The 26,144-nt window shown below is 55.2% G+C and overlaps 2 protein-coding genes across 10 annotated transcripts in view; one reads left to right on the forward strand and one right to left on the reverse strand.

The window, feature by feature from the left end:
• Window positions 1-3,985, forward strand: part of LOC101320279 (very-long-chain 3-oxoacyl-CoA reductase-A-like) — a 31,674-nt gene extending 27,689 nt beyond the window's left edge. For 3 of the 7 annotated variants that reach the window (XM_073796004.1, XM_073796002.1, XM_073796003.1), the window contains one exon: window positions 3,247-3,985. In XM_073796004.1, coding sequence (XP_073652105.1) covers window positions 3,247-3,985 — 739 coding nt within the window. Of the gene's footprint in view, window positions 1-1,209; window positions 1,296-3,246 lie in introns of those variants that run through there. The other 4 variants (XM_073796010.1, XM_073796007.1, XM_073796011.1 and 1 more) reach the window with 3 other exon arrangements.
• Window positions 1,253-22,386, reverse strand: EXOC3L2 (exocyst complex component 3 like 2). 3 transcript variants are annotated; one of them, XM_073796001.1, is made up of 12 exons: window positions 22,244-22,386; window positions 17,711-18,249; window positions 14,348-14,981; window positions 12,698-12,809; window positions 11,605-11,706; window positions 11,404-11,504; window positions 11,075-11,185; window positions 9,599-9,734; window positions 6,591-6,713; window positions 5,967-6,122; window positions 5,041-5,162; window positions 1,253-1,648 (listed from the first exon to the last, which is right to left on the reverse strand). In XM_073796001.1, the coding sequence occupies exons 2-12, from the start codon at window positions 18,231-18,233 to the stop codon at window positions 1,525-1,527; spliced, it is 2,244 nt and encodes a 747-aa protein (XP_073652102.1). In that variant the 5' UTR covers window positions 18,234-18,249; window positions 22,244-22,386; the 3' UTR covers window positions 1,253-1,524. The 3 variants fall into 3 exon arrangements, with proteins under 3 accessions (XP_073652102.1, XP_033700339.2, XP_073652101.1); XM_033844448.2 differs by having other exon boundaries at window positions 1,255-2,792; XM_073796000.1 differs by lacking the exon at window positions 1,253-1,648 and adding an exon at window positions 4,637-4,805.
• Window positions 22,387-26,144: the final 3,758 nt, after the last annotated feature.

Genomic DNA, 26,144 nt, shown 5'->3' on the forward strand with positions numbered 1-26,144 from the left:
GTGGAAACTGAGGCTCAGGGTAAGGTCAGAGCTTCTCAGGGGACCAAGAAAATGTTTGTAATCTAGAAAAAACGTGGAACACAACGTTCACAACCAAAAAGTAAAGAACGCCTAAATGTCCGTCAGCTGATACACGGGTAAGTAAAATGTGGTGCGTCCAGACAGTGGAATGTTATCTGCCGATAAAAAGAAATGATGTACTGACACGTGCTGCAACATGATGAACCTTGAAAACATCATGCAGAGTGAAAGAAGACAGACCCGAAAGATCACTTATTTATTCACAATAGGCAAGATACAGAAACAACCCAAATGTCCAGCAGCAGATGAACGGATAAAGAAAGTGTTGCATAGCCCATACGGCAGAATATTATGCAGCCTTTACAGAGAAGGAAATCCTCCCGTTTGTGACAATATGATTGAACCTGGAAGCCGTTACGTGAAGTGAAATAAGCCTGTCACAAAAGGACAAATTCTGCCTGATGCCACTCACGTGAGGTATTCAAAATACTCAGACTCTGGGGGTGGGGGAGGGATGGATTGGGAGTTTGGGGTTCGCAGGTACAAACTACTATATAAAACAGATAAACAGCAAGGTCCTCCCGTAGAGCGCAGGGAACTCTAGTCAATATCCTGTGATCAACCGTAATGGAAAAGAATATGAAAAAGAATGTATGTGTTTTGCTGTGCAGCAGAAATGAACACAACATTGTAAATCAACTATATACGTCAATAAAAAATAATAAAAGATTAAAATACTCAGATTCGTCAAAGTAGAGAACAGATGGGATGGGATGGGGAAGTCCAAAGATCTGCTGTACAACATTGGGCCAGTAGTTAGCACTCCTGTATTGTGCACTTAGAAATGTGTTAAGAGGGTAGATCTTATGTTGTGCTCTTAACACACACACACACACACACACACACACACACACACACACACACACACACACACACACACAAGACCACGTATTCTGTGATCCCATTTATACGAAATGTCCAGAACAGGCAAATCTACGGAGAGAAAAAGTAGGCCAGTGGTCACCAGGGCCTGAGAGGCATAGAGGGGTTGGGTTGATGGTTAAGGGGTGCAGGGTTTCTTCGCGGGGGTGCTGAAAAGTTTCTAAAATTGACTGCAGGGGTGATTGCACTGAATTGTGCACTTCAAGTGGATGAATTGTCTGCTGTGTAAATTATATTTCAATACAGGCATTTTTAAGCGGGGCATCCAAATCTGAAAAGAACCCGGCCAAACCAAGGTGAATACATCTTTAATTAAATACGTACAAAATGTTCATTCCTCAACTCCTCTCTTGTATATCAATGCCATTGAAAGTGTCATTTTAGGACGTCGAGTGAGGTGCATATATCCTCTGGGCATCTCACTTTGTCTTGGGCAAAGAGAGGTTAAGCAGTTCCTCAGAGAGGAACGGGCACCTCAGCCCAGAGAGGGTCAGCTTCCTATCCGGCGTCACACAGCCCTGGGGCTCCAAGAGTCCCGAGTCCCCACCTTCAAACGTGAGTTCAAATGTGCGTGAGGTTTCCAACCGCAGCTTCCACGCTGACCCCTGGCTGCCTCCTCCTTCCGACTTCGCAGGAAAAAAAAAAAAAAAGCCACGCCAGGAAGCATCCATCACAGGCTGTCCAGCTGGGGGGAGGGGCAGGGGTCAGCGAGGAGGCGACCTCAAGGGCTCCGTGGGGACCAGGATCCGGCAGGGCTGGGGGTGAGAGGCTGGAATTCTTCCCACCCTGACATTTTCCTGCGTCAACCCAGGAGGGCGCCCTGGATGCCGCCAGCCCTGCCCCCAACCTCCTTCCTCTCTGGATACAGTTTCCCGGCTAAGGATGAGGGGGGCGGGGGGGGGCTTGCCAAGGTGGAACCACTAGGCCCAGGAAAGAAGGCACTTTGGGGTTGACAAAATGAGGGACGCTGGCTCAGAGAGGCCAAGGGCCTGCTGTGGAGTCACGCAGCCTCGGGAACTTGGTGTAAACAGGGCGGCCCGGCTGCTCCTGCATTGCAGGGCCTGCCTCAGCCACCACTGCCCTGCCCAAGAGTTGGACCCTAGCCCGGCCTTGGGCGTGTGAGAAGCCCTTGGCCCTGGTCCCTGCCCCGGGTCCTTCCTCCCCCCCACACACTGGGGACTCAGCCCTTCCTTGTGTTAAATAGAAACCTCTTTATTCTAAGTATCCTACGTTCCTTAATACATTGGATTGAGGCCAGACCTTGAGGTGAGGGGAAAGGGGGGGCCTGGGATATTTCTGTAGAGCCTTCCAAAACACCACCCACCACTCACGGGGCTGGGGAGGTGGTGCTGGGAACGGGCTTCATGGCCTCGGGAAAGTCCTTGCTCCTTCTGGCCACTTTCCCTTCTGTACAGGGAGTTTGGGGGTAGGTGAGGAGACCTCTAGTGATCTTTCCAGCCCAGGGCTCTGTGGCCCCAGACAGGGAGTCAGGAGGACGGTCTGTCAGCAGCAGAGATGGGGGGGGCACTGAGGTGGAGCCGGGAGAGTCTCAGTGTTGGGCCCGGGGCCGTGATGGAGATGGAGATGGAGGCCGAGGCCAGGGCAGGCAGGCCAGCCGGGAGAGGGAGAGGCGGCCCAGGAAGAGAGGGAGGCTGAGGCAGAAAGGCGGCCGGGGCACGGGGATGTCTGCAAAGAAGGCACGGTCCCGGGGGGGCGACAAGGTTCCCCCCTCAGAGAGTTCCAAGTCCCGGGCCACCGCCAGGATCTCGTGGCGGGCGACTGTGTGGTGCAGGCCACGGATGTCCAGGAGGGCTGCCACGTGCTTCCGCCTGGGGGTAGAGGAGGGGACAGGTGCACGGGGTCCTCCAGATACACTCCCAGCCCACCTGTGGGCCCCACCCGGCCGTCTGTTCCAGAACCTGCCTTAGCTCTGGAGCCCCTTTGCTCTCTCTGGATTCCCCCTCCATACCAGTCCCCCCGAGATCCCGCCCTCCCACCAGCACCCCTAGATCCCCCCCTTCATACCAGCCCCCCTCCAGAGCTTCCCTTCCAAACACTTCCAAATCCTCCTATTCACAGTGGATTCCAGAACTGTCACCTCCCAACCCAGCACAAGGATATTCCTTCTTGCCGCATCTCAGCTCCTGGTTAAAATAACCTTCCATCTTCACCCCCAACTTGGCTCAGACAGCTCCTGAATTTCCATTCTGGTACCCTTGCACCTGTTTAAGCTCTGGACTCTATAGCAACCCTTAACCTCATTTTCACTTTCATCTCAAACAGCCCCACGGCATCACTCAAATCCAGCCCGGAAGTGCTCACCCACAGCCGTACCCTAACCCTCACCTCACCCCAACGCCAGGTCTGGAGTCTTCACCACTGCTGTTCCAGAGCCCTCATCCAAATTCAGCCTTGGAACACTCACTTCACCTCTAACCCCTTCCTGGAATTGTTCTCAACTAAAATTCTCCCCCAGAACTTAAAATTCACCTTGGGGACCCTCACTCCAACCAGAAACTTTGTGCTCAAAGCTGGCTCTGTTCCACAACCCTCGCCCCTAAATCCAACACAATGGAAACGTCCCTTCACCCCAATCTCAGCTCCAGATCCCGGATCCAAAACTCAACTCCAGAACCACCATCATATTTCAACTCAAGATCCTGCACCCAACGTTCATTTCCAGAACTTTCATCTCAGAGTTCTGGGGTCTTCACCACCCCCTTCAATCCAGCTCAGTCTCTTCACCCTCCTGCATCCCAAGTTTGGAATCCCCACAGCTCCAAAACACTCATCCAAAATGGGGCTCAAGAACCTTCCAGCTCAACAGAGATGCAAAACACAGCCCCCAAACTCAGCTTTGGAACCCCTCCTCCCAGCCCAGCTTGAGACCTTTCGAACTCGGCTGCATATCCAAGTTCAGATTCAAGTTCAGAAACCCCAACCCAGCAGGAATGCCGGGACCCTGGCCCCCATGCGACTCCAGGGCTCTGTGCTTTCCCAAGGACATAAGCCCCACACCTGAGAAGCAGAACCGCCCATCCTGAATCAGTTCCAGAATCCTCACCTTCAGCCCCACGTCCTCCACTTCAACCCAGCTGATGCCTCACTCCTGGGTCCTGGGGGATTGTCTCTCTGCATACAGAATGTCTGCCCGACTAGCATCGCAGGACTGCCGCCACCTTATGCAGGTGGCAGTGTTGTGTGGTGGTCAGGTGTACCAGCTTCAGAGCCTGCTGCCTGGGCTCAAGTCCCCACTTCGCTGCCGGCTAGCTGTGACACTGGGGTCAGCTACTTAATTTCCACCTGCCTCGGACGGTGCTAGGCACAGAACAGTGCTGCCTTTGACGTGCAAAGATTTTCTCGAATAGCTTATCTTCTAAAATAACTCTTACATGCCGCAGCCTTGCGGCCAAAAACTAAAAAATAAAATAAAATGCTCAAATACTGCCTACAATAAATAAATAAACAAATAAAGTAACAGAGTGGGTAGGTAAGATGCTTTCTGAGGTCTGACATAAGAACTCAATAAGCAAGAATTGGTATTGGTACTGCTGTCACCACGGACGATGATTAATCAGCCCCCAATAACCCTATGAAAAGAGTATTATTGTCCCCATGGATCAGAAGAGGAAACTGGGGCTCAGAGAGGATCACAGAGAAAGGAAATGGTCCATCAGGATCTGAACGGCGCCTGCCACTGTCCCAGTGCGTGTGCGCCCGTGTGCCCGTGCGTGTCCCCGTGTCCCCCGCGGCTCCCCAGCTGGGCCGGCCCTTCCTGCCGCCGGGCGGCCCCGCGCCCCCCTGCCCTGGGCTTCCTGTGACTGCTTGTTTGTTTGCGAGCCCTGGTGGCGGCGGCGGCGGCGGCAGCGACGGCGGCGGCGGCAAGAGAAGGAGGGAAATCGTATTAATAATGCCCTGGTTCCAGCAGGAAACGGCCGTCAGACACGCTCGCCGCCTCCCTCCCTCGCCCAAGGGGCAGGAAACGCAGGGACGGATGCCAAGGCTCTCCGGGAGACCTCGGCCTGGCGGCCGCGCGGGCAAAAAGGAACCAAGCCGGCGTGGGGGTGGGGATCTCACCTGATGTCTGGGTAGTCCCGCACCAGCATCCCCACCTCCATCTGGATGCTGGGCGTGTCTTCCAGATGCAGAACTTCGGCCAAACGGGGCACCACGGCGTCCAGCCACGAGGCCTGGGATTCCTGCATGGGAAGACCCCGGGCTCACACTCAACACCCACCCCCTCGAAACCACAGCCTCCCAAGGCCTCGCCTCGCCTGGCAGTTTTCTCGTCCGTAAAACCGGGCAGAGGGCAGACTGCAGTCAGAGGTTATCTGGAACCTTTGGAAATTTGAAGAAAAATCCATAATATAACCTACTCCCAGTTTTGCAGCAAATTTGGGGCTCGGGGACACCCCTCAAAACCTATTCTAAATTTGCAAAATGTTACCGTTGGGGGAAACTGCATAAGGTATGCCAGCGATCTCTCTGCATTCTTTCTTATAACTGCATGTGACTCCACAGTTATCTCCCCCAAAATTAAAAAGAAAATTCCAAGGACTCTAGGTTAGAAACTCCTGGAATAGCGGCTGAGTGAGACCCTTCCCGTCCAGCTCATTACAACTGGGTACAAATAAGATTTGCTGACTTTTAAATGCTTGGATTTGAGAACGCTAAGGTTCTGAGTTTCTCTTGCATTTAGCGACTATCTGTGCTCATAATAATGGCTAATGTTTAGGTCCTAAGCCCTTTTAATGGGACTTATCTAATCCCCACAACAAGGCATAGGGACCATTTTTCTCTTCATTTGTGCCCAGAGCGCTCTCTCTTTCAGTTAGAAAGGCAATTTTGACCCTCAGAGGGCGAAGATCAAAGTGTTACTATTGGCTGCAAATTGGGTGAGGGTCTTATTCTAAGCCCCCGCCCCCGGCTCTCGAGTCTGGGGATTCCCGGAAGCCAAAGTTTTCCGTAGTTTCGGAGCCCCCCGCCCCCGAGGCCGCACTGACCAGCCGTCGGAACAGCCTCTGCAGCTGCGCCGCGTCCTCCCGGAGCCTGCCGGCCACGCGGCTGCGGGTCCGCGCGGAGCCGCAGCGCAGGCGACCGCGGAACAGGGGCCGCACGTACTCGACCAGCGCCCGCCGGTGCAGCTCGGCCACCAGCTCCTGGGGACCCGGGAAGACGCGAGGGGGTGTGAGCCGCCGGTGACCCCCCTCCCCGCTTCCCACCCGCCCGCTCCCGCTCCGGACACCCAACGGGAACCCCTGCCCACCCTCAGCCGCCGGCGGCCCTCCCGGCTCCCAGTGGGTGACCCCTGTCCTGCTCCTCCTAATCAGCTCGCGGACCCTCCCCCACCGGCCCCCAGAGGGTGCCCCATCCCAGCTCTCTCCAATTTCTCCGGAGCTCCACCATCCAGAGGCCCCAACCCCGCCAGCATGCCGCGCTACACCCCGGTATCCGCGGGCACCCTCCGCGCAGACCACAGGTAGAGCGCCACGTATCTCGCCCTGAGAGCGCTTCTCCCCACCTAGAAGGGGTCTCTCCCCTCTGAGCGCTCTAGCTCTGCTCTCCCACCCTCCCCCCACCGGCCCCGGGTCCCCCCCTGCGCCCCTCCCCCGCACAAGCAGATGCACCTGGTAAGGCTCATCTTGCATCCTGCGCAGTGCCAGGGCCTTAGCGCCCAGCGTGCCCACGATGCCATCCAGGGCCTCCGAGCTGCTCAGCCACTTCCTGCGCATCAGCTTGCTGAAGTGCGGCTGGGTGGGACAGAGTGGGCAGAGGGTCACAGTTCGCCTCCCTTCCGCCCTCTTTCTTCATAGATCAATCCAACATTTGTTCCCAAAACGCTGCTCCGAGCTGAACCAGGGCTGCGCAGTGCTGGGGACACAGCAGTGCGGAGACAGTCCAGCCCTGACCTCCTGGGGCTCTCAGTCCAGCCCTGACCTCCTGGAGCTCTCCTCCAGAAGAGGAGACAGACCCGTTCCCCAGACAGTGACCATTCAGAGTGGCCACGGCTGGAAAGAGGGAGCCCAGGGGTTTAGGAAGCCCAGCCTGAGTCAGCATAGAGAGTCAAGGAGGGCTTCCTGGAGGAGGGGGCACCAGAGCTGAGGCCAGGAAGATGGTCACTGTTAGCCAAGTGAGCGGTGGGAGAGGGAGTGGCTCAATCCGAGGGAAAAGCCAGTGTGAAGAAGGTTCAGATTTCAGATGGGCTTGCGTGTCAGAGGACCGGAAAGAAGGTCAGTGTGGCTGGCAAGACCATCTGTATAATTCACGGGCCCAATGCAAAAATGAAAATGGGAGACCCTTTGTTCAAAACGTATTAAGAACTTCAAGACAGAGAGAGCAGAACTTTAAACCAAGCTAGGACCCTTCTAATCAGGGGGATGCGGGGGTGGGGGGCCTGTATGACTGCCCAGTGAAGAGATGGGGCTGGTCAGGTGAACCGAGCAGGGCACACAGGCCTCCTGGGCTTGGGAGGAGCCTCAGATCTCTCTTGAGGGCACTGGGGATCCACGGCAGGTTCTAAGCAGAGGAGGGAGAGGGTCAGCTTTGTGCTTCACCGAGATGGCTGGGAGGGGGCAAGACTGAGGCAGAAATGGGGGGTTTGGAAGGAGGGGAAGGGATGAGAAGGGATGAGGAGGGGGAAAGGAGAATGCAGGTGGTAGATTCAGAGGATGTAGTAAGTGGCCACCGGTGGAGGGAGGGGAGGGAGGCATCTGGGTCCTGGAGGTGGGATGGGCAGTGGGTCTGTCCCTCAGATGGAGGCTGGGAGCATGAGGTGCCCGGACACCTCTGGGGTTGGTGTCCATGGGGGTCTGAAGCAGATTCCTATCCCACTCAGCCCAGCACCCCCTTCCTGCTTTCTCATCCCATAGTAGCCCAATTTTCTGAACCTCCAGAATTGAGGCCTGTGGGCTTTTGTTGGAAAGCAGGTGTGAATCAACTGAGCTGACGCTCTTGGTACCGCACTCAGCTCAGGACGTGTTGCTGTTGCTATAAACTCTGTACGTTTATGAAGTTCCCTAACGGCCAGTACCCGAGGGCCAGGACCCAAGCTAAGTACTTTATGGCCACAAGCCCTTTGCTTCCTCACAGCCATCTGAGAAGCCTGGAATTCCTGGGTCCATTTTCCAGATGAGCAAACATAGACCCCCAAGAGGAAAGCCATTTGCCTAAGTCCCCCTACCTGGAAGCCGTACAGCCAGGCCTGGAACAAAGACTGTACCCCCTTCCCCCCAACACTCACTTTCATTCCCATGCTTGTCCATTTAGTCATTCAACAAACACTCTCTGAACCCTGCCTGTGGCCCAGCCCTGGGTGGATCACGGGGGATACATTAGAGAACGCTTGGGGACACAACACAAAAGGAGATAAACAAAACTCCAAGTGCTGGATAATTATAAGCACTTGGGGGCCTCTGAATTCTGATCTGATATTTGACGATATTAAGGAATGATCGTTCCATCTGTTAGGTAGGAAAATGGCATTGCGGTTACATTTGTTTACAAAGGCTGGGTTCCTTATCTTTCGGAGATACAGGCTAAAGTGCTGATGGATGACGATAGGATGCCAAAGATGTGCTTGAAAAGAATCCAGTGGGCAGGGGAGGTGGGGGGAGAAGTGGAGTTGATACTTGCTGGAGCTGGTCCACGAGAGGTCATTCTGTCATTCTGCCTACTTTTGTGTATGTTTGAAATTTTCCATAATAGAAAAGTTATTTTAGAAACATTCCAACAAATCCTTGCCCTTGAGAAGCTGACATTCCAATGGGAGGAGACAGATTGGAAAAAAAAAAAAAAAAAAGCAAAGGATATAGCATGGCAGGTGGTGATAAGTGCTTTGGAGACAAATAGAGTGGCGGGGGGGGGGGCATGTGGGAATCTCAGGGGCTTCTATTTTAAACAGGGCAGTCAGGGGAGGTCCTTCTAAGAAGGTGACATTTGAGTCAAAACTTGAAAGAGGTGAGAGAGGGAGCTTTGTGGCTATTGAGGGAAGAGTAGTCCAGGCAGAGGGAACAGGTGCAGAGGTACTGAGGTTGGAATGTGTCTGACGCGTTAAGGAGAAGTGAGGGGCAAGGAGGAAAGTGGGAGGGGATGAGGTCAGAGAGGGAAAGGGCAGACCATGTGGGCCTCGGGGGCCACAGGGAGGACTTTGGCTTTTGCCCTAAGTGAGCTGGGAGCCATGGAGGGTTCTAAGCAGAGGTGGGACACAACCCGACGTACAATGTGGACTGGCACGAATCACAACCAGGGACATGCACACCTCTCAGTTCCATTCCCGGGTACTCCCACCAGCTCCTCACCCCGCTCTCACCCACCTCTGGGCATGTGCAGGACCCCAGGGATGAGTGAATGAGGCCCTAGGCTGGGCAGGGATTTGGAGGACCTCAGTGAGGAGGGGTTCCACCCAGTCCCCTAGGCCCCTTCATGCTGATCGCTCTCTATCCTCCCCCTGACCATATCCTCCCACCTCTTCCTTCCTGCGCCCCCCCGTCCCCCTAAACGGCCCAGACATGGCCATCACCCCCCCACCCCCTCTGCTTCCCGAACACTGAGTCATGGGCTGAAAGGAACTGCAGGATGGGGCGGGGGCACTCCCCTGTCCTGGCCCCGGCCCCACCCAGCCCACTGCCTCTCTCACCTGCAGCTCCTGGAACAGCAGGTCGGTCAGGATGCGGTGGCAGAGTCGGGTCACTCGGTCCAGAGCGCTGGCTGCAGCTTCCCGGGCCGGCTCACTCTCAGGGGGTCCCACCCGGGCCAGGCGCTCCGCCAGAGCCCTGTGGGGATCAGTGGAACCAAAAGTCAAGGAGCCTCAACATCTCAGCCCAACTGCCTGGACCTGTCTCCCATGAGACGGACCCTATTTTGTGGGGCAGGGGGGCGACAGGTCAGATGGGGAGCTGGGGGAAGTCAGGGGCTCTGGGGGGGCCTGGGGGCTGAGAAGTATCAGGGGATGTCTGGAGGGTTGGGGGTTGGGGGGCTCTGTGGAATGGCTGGGAGTCTGGGGGATGGAGTGGAGAGGAAGGGGTCTATTTCTCTCGCTACTTTCTGGGTGAGAGTGGGGATGCTTCCATCCTAAAAGTCTGTGCTTCTAAAGGGCTGTAATTCTAAAATTCGACCCTTCTCATTTTCTGTCATTGTAACAGTTGATGACCCTCTCCATCACTGAAAGGAGAATAACTTGGTTGAGAGGGCAACTGGGCACTTTCTGCCCACATCCCAGCAGATCCCCTTCTGAGAATGTATCCCTGGTCCCCACACTTGTGGGAGTTGACAGATGTGCCAGGTTTTTCTCTACAAAAGAGTGGAGGCAACTGTCCATCCACTGGGGACAGATGAAATGAATGACGGCACGTCCAAGCGGTGGAAGACAGTTCAGGTATAAAAGATATAAAAGAAGCTGGTGGGAACTCTTCAGGCACTAACAGAAAGATTTCCAAGGTGTTAAGTGGAAAAGGACAGAGTGTGTTCAATATTCTACCATTTGTATTTTTTTAAAGGAAAAGTAATAGATTTACTTGTATATTATGAAATATGCATATGCATGGCTATCTATGCATATGCATGAAGTGTGTCTATGCATATATACACTTATTTACACATATTTACTGGTAAATGTATCAAATACCCCTGGAAAGATATGTGAGGCATTAGCGATAACTGGAGGGAAGGAGTGGGGGGGGGGAGGCTTTTCACTGCGTGCCTTATTGTATCTTGAATGCATTCCTAATTTTAAAAATTCAAGTAAAAATAAGTTAATAAAAAGGTAAAGTAATATAACTGAATCGCTTTGCTGTACAGCAGAAATCAACACAACATGCTAAATCAACTATACGAGGAAAGTATTATAAGAAAAAAATGTTTAAAAAAATGTAATCCCTGGAGTCTGGCTTCTAGGTTCCTGTAATTCTAACACTCCCAGGTTCTGATTACTCTATAATTCTAGTGCTCTGTGATGCTATGGTTCTTTCTAGGACTTCCAGGTTTTATGCTTCTAAGGTCCCCTGGATATGCCTCTCGGGGCTAGCTCTGCGATCCCCACCCAGGATCCAGGCACCCCAGTTCAGCTTGTCACCCAGGACTGGCCTTCTCGCCCACACACTGTGGGTGCTCTCACCTCAGGGGGGGCCCACAATTGACCAGGGAGATGGTCCTGCTGATATAGGTGTCGGGTAGCAGCTCCCGGACTCCTGGGTTCTCATGGAATCGTTCCACGCGCTGCTGGAAGCTGGTGAGAGGAGAAAGGGAGGACGGTAGACCGATGGAGCAGCGCTGGATAAGGGTCCCTGGCTGGGCACTCAGCCCAGCAAAGCCTGTGATCCCCACAGAGGCGCCCCTGCCCATCCTGACTGGAGTCACTTTCAGCTCTCCTCTCTCTGCTGGCTCCCGGGTCCAGATGCCCCACCGCCACCCCAGCCCTGCGCCCTTCCCCCCAGCCCTCCATACCTCTGCAGGAATTCTGCCAGCCCCCCCAAGCAGCAGTGGGCCATCCGCTCCCCAAACTCCTGGCTGATGCGGGGCGCTCGCTCTGTGTGCTCTTCCAGCAGCTGCGTGGTCCAGGGGGATGAGAAGTGATGAGGAGGCGAGGTCCCACTTTCCCACTGGTCACCATCCAGCTGATTGTCCTTCCTCTTCCCCGCCCCCTACCTCACACACATCCTGTGCCAGGTTGCTGGACCGGTCCTCCGCACCTGCCCAGTGCCCCGCGTCCTCCTGCAGCACTCGAAGCAGGGCTGCCCGTGTCTGAGCCTGGAGTGGGGAAGTGGGGGCAGAGGCAGGAGTCAGAGTCCCTGGGAGCCTCTCCCTCCCTTTCTCACACCACGATTCCCCCCTCTTCCCCGCCTGCCCCTTAGCCCCCCTGCAGCTCTGGATTCTACCTATGAGCTCATCAAGGTAACGCTGGGGAGAGAGCCTGGACCAGAAAACTTCCCCAGCCCCTTCCATTCCTAAGTCTACAATTTGGCATTTGATACTGAGTCTGTGGTTTTAAGCCTCCTCCGTCTAATAGCCACAGGGTTTAAGGGCTTATCCTCTCATAATCTGATGATTCTAAGACTCTGCTCTCAGGTCTGCAAGACAATTCTTTCACGACTTCCAAATTCTGTGATTCAAGAATTCCAAGTGTCTAGGATTCTAAGGTTTACACATCTCTTGATTCTCTGGTCCTGTTGTCTTCAATTCAGTGAGTCTGAGAACGTAGACTTGTTCGGTCCTGAGATTCAAAGCTCTCAAGTTGCAAAGATACTGATTTCTGTGGCTGGGGCAGGACTGGCTTTTAGACCAGAAACACTCCTGTGGCTGGGATGGCTGTTTACAGCTTGGACCATCCTGCTCAGCGGTGCCTGTGCCCGGCCAGCTATTAACCATGTTTGCTGTCAGCCCTGCTTATATGCAGAGATGCTTTGATGCCCTCCTTCTGTGAGTCTTTGAGTCTGCGAGCTGAGGTTCTGTGACTGACTCTCTCTGGCTGTAAGATTTGAAGTGTCTGAATGTATTGAACCTTTACTGAGTGTCTCCACGCCCGGCCGACTGCTTTAGATACACTGAACATAAGACAGAAGTGATCAGTATGGGCTTACATTTCTATGTCTGTTGGACGGAACTCGGAAGTCCACAAAGGGCAAGGGGAGATGGAGATAGCGAAAGGGGGCGGAGAGAGGCCCCCAAGCTCAGTGTGACCCCCCCCTCCCTCTGCAGAGCGCCTCCGGCTCCCTGATCAGCAAAGCCAAGTTCCAGGTACCTTAACGTCTGTGACACATTCATCCTCCAAGCCACGAACGGTGCCAGGGGACAGAAGGGGCTCCAGCTCCCCATTTTCCAGGGCGACCATGTCCACCAGACCTAGGACCTCTCTGGGGGTGGGGGTAAGAAACGGGGGGGGGGTCTGTGAGAGGTGGGGCTGGGGAGCTGAACCCCTCCCACCTCCATCCCTTCACAGCCTGTGTGTTTGTGACCTGGGCCTCTCCCTTCCTCTCTCGGGGCCAGCTTTGCTCATCCCTCAAAGGAAGTCTCTGGAATTGTTGCTCCCCTGGCTCCAGTTCCCTGAGTCAGCTCCCTGATGGATGGTGTCCGGGCAAGACTCGTAGGGGTCAAGTCCAGGCTCTGTGACCTGGCACGCAAGGTCTCACCCGCCAGAGCTTCACCAGACAGAAGCTCCCTTCCACCTCCACCCCTAGTCCCTACGTCGTCACCTAGCCTTGGAGTCCTCGCCACTCCAGCCCTCACTCCCAGCCTCTACCCTCTTGCATGCCCAGGCCTGTGCCGTGCCAGCGCTGTCCCCACACCTCCCCACCACCCCTGCACACACCAGGCCTTTGCTCATGGCATCGTCTCAGTCAGAATCCCCATCTCCCTGCAAATCAGACTTAACTCATGTCTCACCATTCCAGGCTCTCTATTCCGCCTCCATCTCTCATGGATGGCATGTGAGTGTCATGAACATATATTCCCAAATGGGATCTGGACAGGTCAGTGTTGCTAACTGTTGCCTTCCCATTCTTCTGGTGACAGCATCTTGATTTCGATGAGGGGCCATCCACTCCCTCACCCTCCAATGTGTGGTTTGGGTGTGGCTAACTCCCTTTTCCCTGGAGCCTGTAGGGACCCAGTCATAGCTGATCACCGTACCCCATCCCCCAGCCACAAGAATGGAAATGTTTTAAGATGCAAAGGCTGGATGGTTATAGGATTCTAGGACTGGGAGGGTCAATGGTACTCAGGTTCTAGATGCTAAGATTATAGAGCTCAAGGGACCAAAAGTGCTACCATCCTAAAACTGGAAGGACCGACAAGTGTCAGAGTTCTAGGATCCAAAGGGGGGATGAAGCTAAGATTTAGGATTCGAAGGCTCGTTGGCGCCAACGTTCTAGGGTTGAAATTGTCATCAGTTCTAAAGTTCTAAGATTGGAAGAGTCATCGGCGCTTGTGCCCTAGGGTCTAAGGCGAAAGCAGTGTGAGGGTTCTAGAATTCCAAGGGTCAACAGTGCCAAGATTTTAGGATGAGAAGGGTCACTGGTGTTAAGTTTCTAGGACTGGAAGGGTGGGCAGTGCTAAGATTCTAAGAGTGTACTGTTGATGATTCTAAAGGTTCTTGGACTGGAAGGGTCAACAATGCTAAGATTCTAGGACCGGAAGGATGGCGGGTGGTAAGGTTCTAGATCAGAAGGATCCCTGTTGCTGAGGTTCTAGCGCGGGAAGCGTGGAGAGCGCTAAGATTCTCGGGTTGTAAATGTCACCAGTGCTGAGCCTGGAAGGGTCAACGATATTAAGGTTCTAGGAATGAAGGTCCAGGAGGGTCCTTAGGTTCTGAAGGGGCCGGGGCTGGAGGGAGTGGGGGAAAGCGAGGGTTCTACTCTACCTTGGGGCAGCCGATCCCTAGGCCCCCGCTCACCTGGGGTACACCTGGTTATGCCAGTGCAGCAGCGCGTAGCGGTCGGCCAGCGGCAGCCTCCGGCGGGCGGCGGCCCCGATCCACTCGGCCAGCGCGCCGTGGTAGCCGCGCAGGTAGACGCCAAAGGCGCCCAGGCCGGCGGGGTAGGAGGGCGCCAGGCGGCCCCGCACCACGCCCATATCCTCCAGCAGCCGCCCCCGCAGCGCCTCCAGCTGCCCGGCCAGGCCCCCGGGCGCCCCTGGCGCCGCAGCCTCCAGGCGCTCCCGGGCCGCACGCGCCACCGCCTCCGCCCAGCGGGCGCGCAGCTTGCGGGCCGCCTCGGGTCCCCGGCGCCCGTCCGCCGCCTCCTCCTGCACCAGCACCTGACCCAGCTGCGCCACGGCGCCCGGCCCGGCGCCTGCGCCCGGCCCGGGGCCCGCCAGCGTCTCGCGCACCAGCGCCCACAGCTCGCGCTGCAGGGCCTCGTACAGCAGAGCCACGTCCCGGGCCCGGCGGCCCCCGCCCGCGCCCTCGGCCTTGGGCGGCCCGGGCGCGCCGCCCCCCGACGACGCCAGCTCTTCGGCCTCCAGCTCCAAGATGTGCTCGTCGGCCCGTGCGAGCTCGCGCTGCTGAATCAAGCTCAGGATCTCCAGCACTGTGGGCGCAAAGCGGGAGCTCAGGGGCTGGGAAACCGGGCGGACGGCGGGGAGAAGGCGAGGGGAAGAGGGTCGGGGGAGGGGAGAGGTGGGGGGCAGAGAGGGATGTGGGGGCATCTCAGGAGAAGGGGAAGAGAGAAGGCTGTCAGGTGAGGGGCCTAGGAGAAGGGAGGGGGCGGAGAGGGAGGAGGGGGCAAGGGGGAGGGGACGGGAGGCGGTCAGGGAAGGGAGGAGGGGGTTTGGCGATGGGAGAAGGCGTCTGGATATAAGGAGGTCAAAGATGAAAGGGTGTCTGATTCGGAAGAGGGTAAGATGAGAGGACGAGTCAGAGGAAGTGGGGTTAAGGGAATGAGGGAGAAGGAAAGGCTTAGGGCTTGGGCTAAGGGGTCAGGGCTACGAAGAGAGTATCAGGGGGTAGGTGAGGCTGTGGGGAGGAGTTAGGGGAGTTGAGGGCGGATGGGATAGAAAAAGGGCATCAGGGTCAAAAAAAAGGCATCAGAGGAAGTGGGGCGGCCAAGGGAGGACAGTCGGAGCCAGGGAAGGGGGAGAGGGATGGAGAGAGCCAGTGGACTGGGGGGCAGGGTGGGGGCATGGAGGTGGGAAGAGGGTATAAAGACCAGAGATGGGTCTTTCGGGGGTGGGGACAACTATGGGGGTGACCTGGCTCTCCGATGATTTCACACTCCCCCAGGAGAGGGGAATCATGGGCTCGGGAGGCCTCTGAGTGAACGCAGAGGGTCCCAGTGGCCCAGGGTTACCCCCGACACCTCCAGCCCCCTCCACTTCCTCCCTGGCAGAGAAACTGTTTCCTGGCCAGTGCTATTTCTGCCCATCTGTTTCCAGAAGGCGGGGGCTTGAGTCACTCCCTTCTCACCTCCCTGTGGTGCCCTCCCAGTCCCTAGGGAGCAGGGGCTGAAATAGCTTCTGGCGCAGGATGTGGAGGGCATCAGGCATCAGGTTGAAGGAAGGGCTCTCCAGTGATGCGGCAGCGAGGGCTGTCCATGGGGGGAGGGTAGGAGTGGGGATGGGGGTGGAGGGATAGAGGCAGGGTGGGGGACAGGGTTGAAGGAAGGTGGGGATTGGGCAGGGCTGGGGCTGGAGAAGCGGATGGGGATGAAGGTGGAGGCTAGGATGAGGGAGTTTAGGGTTAGGGTGAGGTTGGGGCTGAAATCGGAAGAGGGGGATGGGAAAGGAATTGAGAATGTCATCTGGAGTTTGGGGTAGGGATGGGCTTGGAGATGAGTTTAGGTGAAAGTTGAGGATGGAAAGAAGGTAGAGATGGAGGCGAGTTTGAAGAAGTCTGGACGTGAGTTGGGGTTGGGAGGAATGCAGACAGTTGAAGTTGGAGGTTGGAAATGGGGGGGGTTAGGATTGAGACGGGGTGGGTGTGGAGATGGGGTTAAGAGGTTGAGTTTGGAGTTAAGGTTGAAAATGGGGGCTGGGAGTGCGACTAGGACTGAATGAGGAAGTTGGGGAGGTGAATGGGGTTGAAGGGGGATGCTGAGATGGACCTGGGGTTGGGGGGTGGGAGTGAGACTGAAGAGGGGAAAGGGTTGAAGTTGCACGCAGGGATGGGATTGAGGATGGGGTGAGAGTAGAGGAATGAGCTATGGCATGGGACTGGACCAGTTGGCGTTTGTCACGGTGTTGGGCATAGCAGTGAGGTTAAAGATGGCATTTGGGGCTTCCCTGGTGGCGCAGTGGTTGCGAGTCCGCCTGCCGATGCAGGGGATGCGGGTTCGTTGCTCGGTCCCGGAAGATCCCACATGCCGCCCAGCGGCTGGGCCTGTGAGCCATGGCCGCTGAGCCTGCGCGTCCGGAGCCTGTGCTCCGCAACAGGAGAGGCCACAGCAATGAGATGCCCGCGTACCGCAAAAAAAAAAAAAAAAAAGATGGCATTTGGCGAAAGGGATGGATTGGGAATAAGCATGCGATGTGCCTCAGGTGGCGATGGCTGATGGGGTTGGAATAAGTATAGCTGGAAATCAAAAAGGCATTGAGGAAGACAGTGGGGTTTGGGTTAGTATTGGGGTTGAGGATACGACAGGGGTGGTGTTATGAGTGGAACTGTGTTTGTCCCCCACCCCAAGAAGAAGAGATATGTGAAGTCCTAACCCCCAGTACCTCAGAATGGGATCTTATTTGGAAATAGGTAATTTACAGAGGTAAGCAAGTTCAAATGAGGTCATAGGGTGGGCCCTGATCCATTATGACTGGTGTCCTTATAAGAAGGGAAACTTGGACACCAAGATAGACATGCACAGAGGAGAAGATGATGTGAAGACAGAGAGAAGGCCATGTGTGGACGGAAGGTGGGGGGGATGCAGTTACAAGGCAAGGAACGCCACAGATTGCCAGCAAAGCACCGGAAGCTGGAAGAGGCAGCTTTGAAAGGAGACGGGATTGAGGTTGAATTTGAGGATAGTAACGGAGAGAGGGTTGAAACGGGGGACAGGGAGGGGACTGGAGGAGATGAGACCGAAGTTGGTCATTTGGTGGTTGTTGGACAAGGGGACAAGGTTGAAGGCAGATGGAGAGAGGGACAGATTGGGCTGGGGGTGGAGACGGGGCTGAGCTGGAGCTGGTGATGGAGATTAGGACCGCAGCGGGGACGGGCTGGCCATGTCCGTGGAGGTGGGCAGATGGAAGCTGGAGATGTGAATGGAGATGGGGTCACGGGTGGAGACACTGTGATTCTCCCAGGTCTGGGCCGGGACTCCCGACTCACCTGACAGCGGCTCCTTTATCTTTGGGGGCTCCGGGACCTTGGGCGGGGGCTCGGGAGCCGCCTCGCCTGCAGGCACCACCCTCTCAGCCAGTGACGCCCGCCGGGGCTTGGGCCCACGCCCCAGTCTCAGGAAGGCCAGTCTCCGGGCAGCCTCCCCAGCCGCCTCCTCGTCGCCCTGGGCTCGGGTCCCCTGAAGCCTGGCCAGGAGGCCAAAGTCTGCTGAGCTCCTACGGATCCCCGGTGTCAGCACACGGCCCAGGAAAGAGCGAGGCTGCCCGTCCCCAGGGCTGCCCGCCCGCCGGCCAGGGGTTCTGCCCAGCCGGAAGGGGGCCAGGCCTGCCAGCTTCTCCAGGGTGGCACGGCGGCGACATGATGTTCCGTTGGGCAGGGCCTCCAGTTCCCCAGCCTCCTCTTCTTCCAGCCCTGAAGCTTCCTCAAAGGGGTTCCGAGAGGACCTCAGGGGCAGTGTCCCCGCCCGGGACATCTTAGAGTCTGCCAGCCCTAGACTCTTCAGGATGGGCATTTTGACAGGCGGGGACCTGGGGAAAAAATAATGGACCATCGGTGGTGTTGATGACAATGACTTTGTGTACCCAGCACTTTGGGGCATGTGTGCCAAGCACTGGTCTGAGCACTTACTTACCCCTTGAGTCTGCACAATCTCATGAAGAGAGGAACGTCACTATGCCCATTTTGCAGATGAGGAAACTGAGGCTCAGAAGAGCACAAGTGTTTGCCTAAGGTCCCATAGTGATTCGGGTTTCAAACCCAGGCCTGTCAGATTCCAGACCCAGTGTTCTCTCCCCTGAGCATCGGCGTCCAGACCCTTCCCTTCCCTTCCCTTACTCCTGCCCAGGGGTGTTCATCATCTTTTTTGTTGTTGTTGTTGTTCTTTTTTGTTGTTGTTGTTCATCATCTTAGTGCACCCTTCTACTCCATGAGGAAACAGGCTCGGAGAGCAGAAGGGTCTTTCCCACGGTGGCACAGCCAGCGAAGGGCAGAGACTGCATGGGGACCCAGGCCCCACCCCACCGTCTACCCAGGTGTCCTGTTCACACAGTTGGGCACCTGCTTCGTCTCCCCTGTCCAGGCAGTACCCCTGTCTCCTCTACCCTACCCCATTCATTCCTTCAACAAACATTTTACTGGGAAATGCCCAGAATACACAAATCCATAGAGACAGAGAGAAGATCAGTTGTTTCCAGTGACTGGGTGAGGGGGACTGAGCTGTGACCACCGAACTGGTACAGCGTTTCCTTTTAGAGGGATGAAGACGTTCTAGAATTAGTGGCGATGGTTGACAGCCTTGTGAATGTACTAGATGCCACTGAATTGTACACTTTAAAGCGGTTAGTGTGGTAAATTTTATGTTCTGTAGATTTGACCACACACATCCCCGTACACACATCCCCATACACACACACACACACACACACACACACACACACACACACTCGTGCACACACACACACAAACTGATTAGGTATTTACATGGGCCCAGCCCTGAGCAGGCCCTGAGGACACAGCAGTGGCCAAGGCAGACCCAGTCCCTGCCCTCATGGAGCTCGAAGCTTCCCGAGTCCCGCCCATTCCTTCTCCTAGATCCGTCTCCTACCTCTTCGTGGCCCCTGCCCCAGTCCAAGCCCCCTCCTGCTTCCCTGCTGCAGCCTCCCCCCTGATCTCCGGCCTCTAGTTCTCCAGTCTACCGTGGAGGACCTTGGTAAGGCTCAGACCTGCCCCTCCCCCTTCTCTTAACCCTCCATGGCTCCCCAGTGCCCTCGAGATGAAATTCAGGCCCCCCTGCTTGCCTGCTGTACACCTCATCAGCACTACCGCACCTTCTCCTCCTCCTTACCTCAGGCTCCTCTGGGTTCCAGCACTGTTTATACGTGGAGGCCTGTTCTCCATGTTCCATTCACACTTCAGGACCCAGCCCCAGTGTTGCCTCTTCCCAGATGCCCAGGCTGAGTCAGGTGCACCCCCCTTGAAACTCCCACTCTGGGTCATCACTGTCTGGGGATGGGTCTGTGTCCCCCACTGGGCTGTGAGCCCCAAGAGGACAGGGGCGGGGCTGTCTGTGTCCCCAGCTCCCAGGGCAGGCACTCTGGGAATGAGTGGGTGCTAAACAGGAAGGAGACAAGGACTTCATTCCTTGTGGGAGAGGAGGAATGATAAGTCAAAACGGAGAGCTCAGCAAGGAGCAGGCCGCGCAGGGCCTTGAAAACCGTTAAGGAGGGGCTTGGACTTTCTTCTGAGGGCGCTGGGAGCCACAGAAGGGCGCTTTTGAGAATGATGAAAGGTTCCAAATGTTCAGAAAAGTATAGAAAATAAATTTAATAAACACCCCTGTGCTTACGATCCTATTAGCTGCATCCAATGCAAGCATTTTCTCTTTTGGGTTCATTTGTTTTTCTTTTAAGAATCAAGCATTGCAGGAATTCCCTGGCGGTCCAGTAGTTAGGACTCTGCACTTTCACTGCCAAGGGTGCGGGTTCAATCCCTGGTCTGGGAACTAAGAGTCAAGCATTGCAAATGCACGGAAGCCCCCCATGCCCCTCCCTGATCCCACCCACTCTAGCCCTCTCCCAAGGAAAGCTGTCCAAGCGGACTTTGACCCTGTGCCTGCCTACCCAGACTGGTATCCAGAAATAATGCATTGTTTTACGTGGTTTCGAACTCTCCATAAATACTGTCATACTACATGTATCCCCTGCCTCTTGCTTTTTTTTTTTTTTTTTTTTTTTTTTTGCGGTACGCGGGCCTCTCACTGCCGTGGCCTCTCCCGTTGCGGAGCACAGGCTCCGGACGCGCAGGCTCAGCGGCCATGGCTCACGCGCAACCGCTCCGCGGCATGTGGGATCTTCCCGGACCGGGGCACGAACCCGCGTCCCCTGCATCGGCAGGCGGACTCTCAACCACTGCGCCACCGGGGAAGCCCCTGCATCTTGTTTTTTTTCCCTCACATTTTACATGTGAGGTTTTCCATGCCTGTCTCTGTGGCACTAGTCAAGTGCTGCACACTATTCCACCGTATGACTGACCGATCCATGTTAAGGGTGTTCGCACATCCTCCCATGGCTGGACACATAGGTTGTTTTGAACCGGGATAGGTTCTGAGCAGGTTAGGGACAGGGTCAAGATGGGGCAGTGGGTGTAGGAGTGCACGGGGGGCCTGGGAGGAAGGCTGCTGCTGCCGGGGCCCTGAGCTGGCTGAGCCATGTGCAAGAGCATCTCCTTTCCTGGTGGGGACGCCCCTTCTTTCCTCCCTGACCTCACCCTCGACACCTTAGCCATTGTTTCTCAAGCCTCCTGTTTCTAGAAACACTGTCCCAGCCTCTCTCCAGCCTCCATGGTCCCCGATCCTCCAGGGAGGCAGTCACCATGGCAACCCTTGCCTGGAACCCCCATGGCTGTGGGCAATCGATACCAGCCCCCCTCCCCATACACACACTATTCACACGCTGATTTCTCCGTCTTTCATCTTCCAAACTGGCCTCCACATGCCTAATCCCCAGAATGGCTCCATCATCCCCCCCAAAAACAATCCACCTCCCCCTCAAAACAAGGGCCTCCAATTTCCCTCCAGTTGAAGTCAACATTACCCAAACTGGATTTTTTTCACCCATGCTAGATTTGACATTCCCATGCTGGCTCCCATATCCACCCCTCAACTGGATCCCCCTCAAACCATTTCCAACATCCTCAGACCTGGCTGCAACATTTTCCCAAAACTGGCCCCGACGTCTTTCCCCTTCCTGGCTCCAACACCCACCTCTGCAAACTGACATCCTGCCCCCTCCAGCCCCCTCGTCTGCCTCCCAGTGCCCGGCCCCTGACTCACTTCCGAGGCATCCCTCAAGCCCTCAGCCTCCCAGCTGCTGCAGGATGTCTTGGCCACCAGAGCTTCCCTCTCTGGGCTCCTCCTTCTCTTCCTCACTGCCAGCCTTTCCCCAAAGTCCCAAACCCTCTGCCGGCCAGCCGACCTGTTTGCAGAAGTCATCACCTCCAGGCCTGTGTCTGTATCGGGGAACTGCCCTTACAAATTGTGTCCAGTACAGCCGCAATCCAGACCTTGCCGCCAAACAATTCTGTCACCAGCCCAGCCTGTTTCAGGCTCATCCACACCTTCATTCCCAACCTCATCCCATCTGCATCCCAACCCTTGTTCCAGCTCCATCTCCAAGACCCCACCTCATCCCTCTCTGGCCTCAGCCTTCCCACCTGAACTCAGAGCTTCCGACCCAATGACATCTTGTCTCTCCTCTCCCTTGGCGGTTCCAAGCTCTCAGTGACTCCCTGGCAACCTAGATCGTCAGAGTCCCCAAAGTCTTCCCTGCACCCTCCCCTGCTCCCCCATCTCCTCCCGCCACCCTCTTGCTGGTTGGCACCCTCTCGAGGTCAGGTTCTAGAGTTTCTCTTTGCCCCCAGCCTCTCCTGGCTTCAGGGCACACGTTCTCCCAAATTCTGGTCCAGCCCCCAATTCAGAGCGCCCCAGGGGCGTGTGAATCCTGCCCCCTCCTCCCACAGACTCACCTCCTTGTCAGTGTCCCTCTGTCCGTGCTGCTGTCCTGTCCTGAGACTGCTTTAGCCAGGACTGCTGAGAGCTTGGATCTGAGGAGGGGGGGGGTTAGAGGAGGTCAATTTCCTGTCAGGAAACCCCTCCCTCTCTGGGGCCAGGGGCGGGAAGGACTTGTTATCTGTCTGCCCTATTCGGCCAGGCTGTGGTTGGGCTGGGAAGAAGGACAAGGCCGCAGTCAGGTTCCCACCCTCAGCCCCCACCCCCAGGCCGGAACTGGCACCCCACCCCACCCCCCCGCCTGCTCTTCACACCTCCCAAGGTGACAACACCATCCTGGGTACCCCCGAGACACCCCATGCTGGATGTGAGCCCGAGGCTCTCTCTTGTGTTCCCTGCTCTGGGGTAAAGACATGAAGGAAGGTTCTGCTGGGCCCAAGGGCTGGGATTGGAGCCCTTAGGGGGTGACCCTGGGCATGACTTTGGAGTTGTGGTTCTCTCTGTCTAAAAGCCCCCGTCGCCAGGTCTCCATGACTTTGGAATTGTGGTTCTCTCTGCCTAAAAGACCCCGTCGCCAGGTCTCCATACACCCCCCACCCCCACCCCTGTTATCCAGGTCTCAGCTCCAGAACTCTTTCTTCAAAGTAGACATTCCCTGACCAGCAAAAGTACTTCTGCCAGCCCTGTACTCTCTCTCCCCAGGGGACATTGCTCTGATTGGCGAGTTCCTTTATAGCACCTTCTATAATCTGAAATGATCAAATCCCTCTGTCTCCCTGGTAGATTTTCTAACTGTCCCAATGGAATATAAATTCAAAGCAGATTTTGCTTACCTTGTTCATCTGCTATCCCTAGATGCGTGCCTGGCACGTAGTAGGTGCTCAGTAAAGATCTGTGAACTGATTGCACCAATGGGGATAGATCAGAGCTAAGGACTGGAAGTTGGGGATAGAGATGGCAGGTCTATTGGGACTGGGAATGGGTTGCAGGTTGGATGGGGTGAGATGCAGGATTAGGGTGACTTTTAAGGCTGTGTTTTAGGTTTAGGTGGCCCTTTGGGGGCTCAGGCATAGCATCCCAGGTGTTTGGCCTGAGAGAATGATCACTTGCCTCAGCAAAACTGGGGTTGGGATGAGGTAGGGTTGACATTGGGGTCAGGGGCTGGGCTCAGGGATCACTGCTTTCCCCCAGCCCCAGCGAGGGCTCTGTAGACATTAGGTTGGGATAAGTGGATCAGGGGTTAAGATTCCAAGGTCTGAAGGCTTCAGTTCAAGGATTGGATTTGCCAGGCAATGGGCCCTGGGAAAGGGGCTGGTTTGCTGGCCTAGAGGGGAGGGGGAGAAACAGTTTATGTCCTCCCCAAATCAGTGTGGACCTGTGGTAATCGGAAGGCGGCCCGAGCTGGAACCAAAGTGGCCTGTTATGGGCCGTGGCCACTGTTGGATCTCTCCCTCTTTTTTTAACTTAATTTTTTTAGTGAGATAGAATTCACATGCCATAGAATTCACCCTGTGAATTAAAGTGTGTAAGTCAGTGGTTTTTAGTACATTCACAAGGTTGTGACAACCATCACCAGTATCTAATTCCAGAACACGGTCACCAAAAAGAAATCCTTGTAACCCATTAGCAGTCCTTGGCAGCCCTGAATCTACTTTCTGTCACTAAGGATTTCCCTATAAACGGAATCATACAATAAGTGGTCTTTTGTATGCTTCTTTTGTTAAGCATGATTTTTTAAGGCTCATCCATGTCATAGCCTCCCCTCTTTAAGCCTCAGTCTCCCTATCTGGGAAATAGGGTGGGGATGATACTGGGAACTGGGGAGCCAGTGTACATCCCGCAGTGTGGTGGGCAAACGTGTATAGGAAGGTGATCTTCTGCCCCCGTGTGGTGTGTCGGAGAACTGCAGCTCTCAGCGCTAGAGCTGGGATGGGATTGGGCTGATTCAGACCCCTATCCCCAAGACCCCACCCCTCATCCCGCAGAACCCTTGAGATCCCAGAGCTTCTAGAATAATATCCTGAACTCCTCCCTCTCTGCCTTGCACCCTCCCTGAGACTCCTCGGGCTCCATTTGCTGAATAATAACATCACCCATTTAAGAAATTCTAATCTGTTCCCACGTGAAGCACTTTACTTACATAGTCTCATTAATTTGTTGCAGACAGACTTTGCTGCTATTACCATCCAGGGATAGGGGACCGTAGTGGTTAAGAGCCCAAGTTCTGGACTTTGGCGAAACTTGTGTTCAAATCTCAGCCCTGCTGCTCACCAGCTGTGTGACCTTCAGCATGCTGTTTTTCCTCTGGAAGTGGGGGTGGTAAGGATGGTCCAATCTCATGGTGTGGCAGAAAGGATAAAGTGCTGAGAGCCTGGACAGAGGAAGCCTCTTGAGTCGATGTAGCTGATAGTATCAACCAGTGATATACTGGTAAATGTGTAACAACCAGCTCTCTGGGGAATGAGAGTGGAAAGCCTTGCTTTGTAGCACTTGCCAATTTCCATGGTGTAAATATTCCACCATGGCTAATTTCAAGCTACCAGGGTGACATCACTGAAAGCGTTTCGGGAGGAAGAGATGTGCAGTCACCCCTTACATAGCAGTTTCACTATGTGAATACAATAGATGTAAATAACCTCAGGATCACACATAGGAGTAAAAAGTAAAATAATGAGGACACGATGAGTATTTATTATCTTTGTTTTAAATATAATTTATTTAATTGTATGTTTGCATACTTTAATTTTTAATAATGGCTGTTTAAAAACCAGTTCCAAAATCTCGGAGACTTCAAAACTCAGCTTGCTTGAGCTGGCTCCAGCACACTGCTGTTACTGTCACACCCATTTTTTAGAAGGGGAAACTGAGGCTCAGGAAGATGTTCAAACAGACAGGGGCAGGGCATAGGTCCCATGCAAGGGCTGTGTGATTCCCAGGCCAGGACAATGCCCCTCTTTCTTTCATCCCACCCTGATCTAGAGGGAATGCGTGGTTCCCAGGGCACTGTGTGATGTCAGCAACGCCCTTGACCTCTCTGGTCTCAGTTTGCCCATCAGGAGAATACCTGCACTGAGTTCCTTTGCACCTACTTCAGCCCCGCTACGAAAGCAACGTGCACATCCTCCCCCTCACTTTATAGACTGTGAAACTGAGGCCCAGAATGAGACCTGGGACCCCAGCTGGGGCGCAGAAGAGACGAGACTGCAACCTGCCCTGAGTCACAGAGCTGGACAGAGTGAGACCAGGGACCCCAGCTGGGACGCAGAAGAGACGAGACTGCAGCCTGCCCTGAGTCACAGAGCTGGACAGAGTGAGACCTGGGACCCCAGCTGGGGTGCAGAAGAGACGAGACTGCAGCCTACAACCTTGGGGTCTGGAGTTTTCTGGGAGGTGGGAGGCAGCATTGCTAGATAGGTAGGTCACCCTTCCTCAGTGGCTCCGCCCATACACCATCCCCCCAGCATCCTTAGCCCTCGGTCCCCAGAGCTTCCTGGACTGGGGAGAGGGGGGCTGGGAGGGAGAATGTGGACAGCGCTGCCTGCGTGGTTCTTGCCTCTGAGGGCTTCTCTGTCAGTCCCGTCTCCATTCTCTTCACGGGTCTCTGCATCTCTGTCTCTCCCTCTGTCTCCGTGCGTGGGTCTGTCAGTCCCTGTCGCTCTCTGTGTCTCTGTTTCTCTCACTCTGTCTCTTTGTATGTGTCTCTCTTTCTGCGTTTCTCCCTCTTTCTGCCTTTCTCTGTCTTTTGGTCTCTCCGTCCTTTGGCTGTCTTTTCACCTCTTTGTGTCTCTGTTTCTCCCCACCTCTGTCTATCTCTGTGTCTCTTTGTCTCTCTCTTTTTGAGCTTCTCTATCTCTGCGCCTCTCAGTATCTTTCTCTGCGTCGCTGGCGCTGTGCCTTGGCGTTTCTCTCTCTTCTCTT

This window comes from Tursiops truncatus, chromosome 19 (assembly GCF_011762595.2).
Source record: "Tursiops truncatus isolate mTurTru1 chromosome 19, mTurTru1.mat.Y, whole genome shotgun sequence".
Taxonomy (NCBI): Eukaryota; Metazoa; Chordata; class Mammalia; order Artiodactyla; family Delphinidae; genus Tursiops; species Tursiops truncatus.

Excerpts from the sequence above, each read along its gene's own strand:
- EXOC3L2 (XM_033844448.2), bottom strand. The coding sequence starts at position 18,233 with ATGCCCATCCTGAAGAGTCTAGGGCTGGCAGACTCTAAGATGTCCCGG. Across the intron at positions 12,810-14,347 it reads CATAACCAGGTGTACCCCAG|AGAGGTCCTAGGTCTGGTGG; the intron begins GTGAGCGGGGGC and ends CCCCACCCCCAG. Across the intron at positions 6,123-6,590 it reads TGCAAGATGAGCCTTACCAG|GAGCTGGTGGCCGAGCTGCA; the intron begins GTGCATCTGCTT and ends CCGGGTCCCCAG.